General features: G+C 45.1%; 1 protein-coding gene and 1 pseudogene across 1 annotated transcript in view; both read left to right on the forward strand.

Moving 5' to 3' along the window:
* Positions 1 to 5,084, forward strand: part of DNAH11 (dynein axonemal heavy chain 11) — a 203,131-nt gene extending 198,047 nt beyond the window's left edge. Inside the window, exons 78-82 of the mRNA XM_087820874.1 lie at positions 77 to 259; positions 334 to 449; positions 3,148 to 3,260; positions 3,786 to 3,926; positions 4,837 to 5,084. Of these exons, the coding sequence (XP_087677000.1) occupies positions 77 to 259; positions 334 to 449; positions 3,148 to 3,260; positions 3,786 to 3,926; positions 4,837 to 5,084 (801 nt within the window). The remainder of the gene's footprint in view (positions 1 to 76; positions 260 to 333; positions 450 to 3,147; positions 3,261 to 3,785; positions 3,927 to 4,836) is intronic.
* LOC148092290 (5S ribosomal RNA) lies at positions 1,636 to 1,754 on the forward strand (annotated as a pseudogene).
* Positions 5,085 to 5,299: the final 215 nt, after the last annotated feature.

Consider the following 5,299-nt stretch of genomic DNA (forward strand, 5'->3'; position numbering starts at 1 on the left):
ATAGTAAGATATATATAGTCACTGTGACCAAAAATGAACACACAATATTTAGCTCCTTTCTACTTCATGATTCAAGGTTAAGAATGTCTTGGATGACATTTTGGAGAAACTCCCAGAAGAGTTCAACATGGCAGAGATCACGCAAAAACCCGCAAACAGAAGCCCCTATGTCCTTGTGTGCTTCCAAGAATGCGAGAGAATGAACGTTCTCCTTCGGGAAATCCGTGCATCACTTGAGCAGTTAGACCTTGGTTTGAAGGTAAGCTGCAGTGGGCAGAGCAGGCTTCCCCTCCTCAGAAGAGTCACGAGGTGGCCCTTTCTTCTCCCTGCAAGGGGGAGCTGGCGTCATCTCCCGCGGTGGAAGCCCAGCAGTCCGCGCTGAGCTGCGACACGGTGCCAGACACTTGGAGCAGACTGGCTTATCCGTCCACCTACGGCCTGGCCCAGTGGTAAGCCCCCCAGTCCTGGCTCCCTCTGCCTTCATCTGCCTCGGTGCAGGCAGTGTTCTGAGTGATTATTCAGCCCATAGAAGCCATAGAGACTGTGCTCTGTGACTGTGCTTATGAACTGTGCAAACTACCACCAGTTGCATTTGAGTTTCCTTAGCGTGTTGCTTCAAAAGCAAAAATGAATTAAAAGTCAAGGTCTGAGCAAGATTCAAATTCTGCCTCTTACTTATTAGCTGTTTGATCTCCGACAAAATACCTGACCTAATTCCTCATTTTATCATCTGAAAAATGCATATAATAGAATTCCCTCGTTGAGTTGTTATGGCCACGAGAGGCAATTTGAATTCTCTCTCATGTCATCATGTACCCTGATTTTCTTTCTTTTTGATTTTTTAAAATAAAACAATTTATTGGCTTTTATGTCTGAAAAACCCAAAGGTAGTTCCAGCCTCAGACTTTGCTTGATCCAGGAGCTTAAGTTTTCAGCATCTGGCCTCTCTCAATCTCTCAACTCTGTTGCTCTCCATGTGGTTTTTTTCAGATTTTTCAGTTACAGTTGACATTCTATGTTAGTTTCAGGTGTACAGCATAGTAGTTACACATTTACATAACTTATGAAGTGATCACCCCGGTAAGTTTTGCATCCACCTGATGCTATATATTGTTGACTATCTTTCCTAAGCTGTACTTTACATCCTTGTGGCTATTTTATAACTACCAACCTGTACTTTGTATGAATCTGTTTTGTTTCATTTATTTTGGTTTTCAAACTCCACATACAAGTGAAATCATATGGTATTTGTCTTTCTCTGACTTATTTCACTTAGTATAACACCCTCTATGTCTATCCATGTTGTCGCAAATGGTAAGAGTTCATTCCTTTTTTACAGCTAAGTAACACTCCACTGAATGCTCTTCTTTATGTATTTGTCTTTTGAGTGGAACACTTAATCCATTTACATTTAAAGTAGTTACTGACAGGGATGTACTTTTTATTGTTTTTGTAGCTCTTCTGTGCTTTTCTTATGCTCTTGTTGGAGGGCATTGTAAGCATTTTTCTCCTCTCTGATCCAATACTGCTGTGGAGGCCTTTGAAGTTGACGTACCTGTTTTCCTTCTAGAAAAGGCTTCACGTTTCTTCTCGACTAGGGGATTCTCTATCTTCACAGTTTATGTTATATCCTAAGTCTATGGCCATAGTACCCTGAACGCGCCTGATCTCATCTAATCTCAGAAGCTAAGCGGGGTCGGGCCTGGTTAGGACTTGGATGGGAAATCGCCTGGGAATACCAGGTGCTGTAGGCTAAAAAAAAAAGATGCATCATAGTTTTGATTATTCTGGTGCCAAATTTTCTTGACGCTCAGTATGGCCTGGGTTATACAGATTCAAGTTTGTAATCTAGAAATTCAGATTTCCTAGGAGTGTATTAGTAAATACATCGTTTCAACTTTCATCTTATTCTATTTCCATTTCAATTTTTTTGCTTTTTAAAATTATTCTACCCTATGCTGCTCCACTTTTTGCTTCCGCTTTTATTAGTTTTTTCCCACTTCTGCGACATTCCAACTCCATTTTCTTTTTCTTGCCTGATCACTTCTAATCCATGATCTTGTTTATAAGTAATCACTTCGTTTTTAAAAACCTGTTCAAGTTGTTTGACTGTAGCATACTTTCCCTGTTCTTTGCCTTTTTTCTGTTACCCATTTTCAAGTATGTTTTCCCTAAATCAGTGATTTGTGGTGTGGGGCAGGGCACAGGGCCATGTTCTAAGCGAGCAGGGATCTTCCTTCTGGTGACCCAGGTCTCAGGCAGACCTTCCCTGCAGCAGGGTTTGTGGATGTTTCCTCATTCATCCCGGCTGCCTTTTTAACTCCGAACCAAACCAGGTCCCTGAAAAGTTCAGGGCTGGCTGGAGCGGCCCTCACCCTGGAGAACTGTTTTGCTGGCTTTTATGTTGGGCTATCTTCGGTGTGCCCCATTTCCCCACTGTTTTTAACATTCCTTAAACCTTCATTTCAAGGTTTCATGTGTCACCTCATTTTATCAAAGACGTTCATTTGTCCTTAGCGTCTGTGACGTAAGCTGCAGATGGTAGGAACCTACCTTGTGTAACTGCAGCTGAGGTGCAAGGACCTGTGTAAAAACAGCAGTTTCTCAAACCACAGGCAAAATCGCTTTGTAATAACCTTCCCTGCTTTCAGGTAATTATTGCATGTGGGAAGACTACTATCATATGCTCTCCTGCCTGCCTTTCCCAGCAACTCTGGGCTAGTAACAATCTCCGCAGCCTCCCCTCCCCATCCCCAGGTAGTGGGCCTCTCCTGTGCCTTCCCACGTGCCCTGTACACACCTCCGTGTCCCACGCTGGCACCTGTCAGCCCCGATCATACACACATCACCTGTGTATAGTCACCACACAGCACTAGGAGGAGCTAGTTGTCGAATAATGGAGACAAACTTTCCATATTCCCATTTCTTGTCCCTAATGGTAACAGTTGTAAGATATGAAATCTCTATGGGAAAAAGTCTAGCCCTAAAGGAACATTCTGCAAATCATCAGGTAATGTCTTCACTGGTTCTCAGGGGTGTACCTCTCTACCCACACCCTTCCCCAGAATCTACTTAGTTAATCTCACTGGGAAACTTCTACATGACTAACAAGCAAGCTTATTTCTTCCTACCTTCTCTGTTCACCAGGTTTAACGACCTCCTCTTGCGATGCCGAGAACTGGACACCTGGACACAAGATCTCGCCCTTCCGGCTGTGGTGTGGCTTTCTGGCCTCTTCAACCCTCAGTCCTTCTTGACTGGTAAGGTCTGCTGCTCACAAGCGACCCCACCACCCTCAGACCTGCACCTGTGAGTGGCTTTCCCGGCCCTGCTCACCAGGCCTCATGCAGTAGCCATGACGGAAAAGGTGTGCGAGTGACAGTAAATGACACTCTGGGCAGGAGAGCAGAACGAGGGGAGGAGGCCCAGGAGCAGCCAAGTGAGGTGGGAAGTGGTTCATTTAAGCAAACATCTTCTGCCAAGGGCCACACAGCCTCTCCCACAAGGGATCCACTCTGCCACGGCAGTGCCCCAGCGACCTCACACAGCACTAACCAAATGCGCGCGGCTGCTCCAGTTAAAGCTTACCTCCCACAGCTGCGAGGTTGTCCTGCAGGCCGCAGTTTTCTATCCTTGCTCTGATGCGGTCACATGCAAATACGCAGGAACTGAAAACACCGTGGGGGCCAGAGCACGCCTCAGTACATGCTCAGCTTGCTAGTGGCTCCTGGGAACCTGACATACAACTTTATGCTATTCAATTCCTGCCCCTTCTCCTCCCACAGCAATCATGCAGACCATGGCTCGGAAAAACGAGTGGCCACTGGATAAAATGTGCTTGACAGTTGACGTGACCAAGAAAACCAAGGAAGATTATGGCCATCCTCCGAGGGAAGGCGCGTATCTGCATGGGCTCTTCATGGAAGGTAAGACACCCCCTGGAGTCCATTGTAAGGACCTTTCTTAAGCAGGTTCAAGATATTATTTGCCCTTTGTTTACTGTTTCTCAGCATTCACTCACATTAGTATTTACATTTCCTGCTTTTTTAAAATTTAAATACCAGGATGTATGTCCAATGTGAGCCAAAGTTTAAGGCATTTGGAGTGATGTCTCTTACTTAAATTTGCCCATGGATCTAATGTTAATACCACAGGATCATTTAAAACCTGCACTGAATTTAAATTATTTTGCTCTTCAATATAATCAATTAAAAAATCTTTCTTCTACTTTTTCACTTTATTGTAAGACTTCTGCAAGCCTTTAAGATGCCAATGCATATTGTAAATCTCTAAAGGGGTGGAGGGGCTGGAGAAAATATGCAATGTTTTCTAAATTTATTTGGCCATGGATTTGTTCTGTAGGACATCTCCCCTTATACTAAAGAACACTTTCAGAAATGCTGTCCTTGTCTTTGCCAGGATGCACTCTAGCGCAAACTGCCACAAATTCAGGTGGTTAAAGACAGAGCAGGTGATGTAAGATAAATTGCGGCGGGGAGACAATGTGCTGCACTGGAGGCTTCTTACACTCTCCGTAAGCATTTGAATGCATTGTTTTTAAAGGCAGGGCAAGCTAGTTTTCGTGTACCTGGATTGTTACAGAATCTGTTTTCATAACAGTTCAGGTGTTCAGCATGGGAGAAATGGTCTGCTTACCGCGTGTGCATGGCACCTGAATAGCAGGTATTTTAACATCCCCCTCAGTCCTGGGCTAGCTCAGTAAGGAAGTCACCGACAAACTGTAACGTGACAAAACCGGAACATTTATTGCCTGCAACGCAAGATCAGTCCCAACAAGCCCCACCCACGCAGCACTTCCTTGTGTGTTTGCTGTAGGTGCGAGATGGGACGTCCAGTCGGGAACCATTGCGGAAGCCCGCCTCAAGGAGCTGACATCGGCGATGCCAGTCATCTTTGCAAAAGCCATACCCGTGGACAGACAGGAGACCAAACACACCTACGAGTGCCCCGTGTACAAAACCAAAATGAGGGGCCCCAACTACGTCTGGACCTTCAGGTTGAGGAGCAGAGAGAAGGCAGCCAAGTGGGTCCTGGCAGGCGTGGCCCTGCTGCTGGAAGCGTAGACGGGGCTCGCACTCCTCCGGCCGGAACACAGTGAGGATCTTTCATTGTCATTGCACTGTTCTCATGCACGTTAACTTATTCTACGCAGAGGCATAAACATCTCAGCTTCTATAACTTTTAAGTAACTGCATTAACTTTTTTTAAACACCATCCTTAAGAAGTGGAGAAGGGGAAGAGAAAGAGGCATATGTAGAAAGAAATACTGGAAACCTAG

The sequence above is a fragment of the Miniopterus natalensis genome, chromosome 10, assembly GCF_054644295.1.
Source record: "Miniopterus natalensis isolate mMinNat1 chromosome 10, mMinNat1.hap1, whole genome shotgun sequence".
Classification (NCBI taxonomy): Eukaryota; Metazoa; Chordata; class Mammalia; order Chiroptera; family Miniopteridae; genus Miniopterus; species Miniopterus natalensis.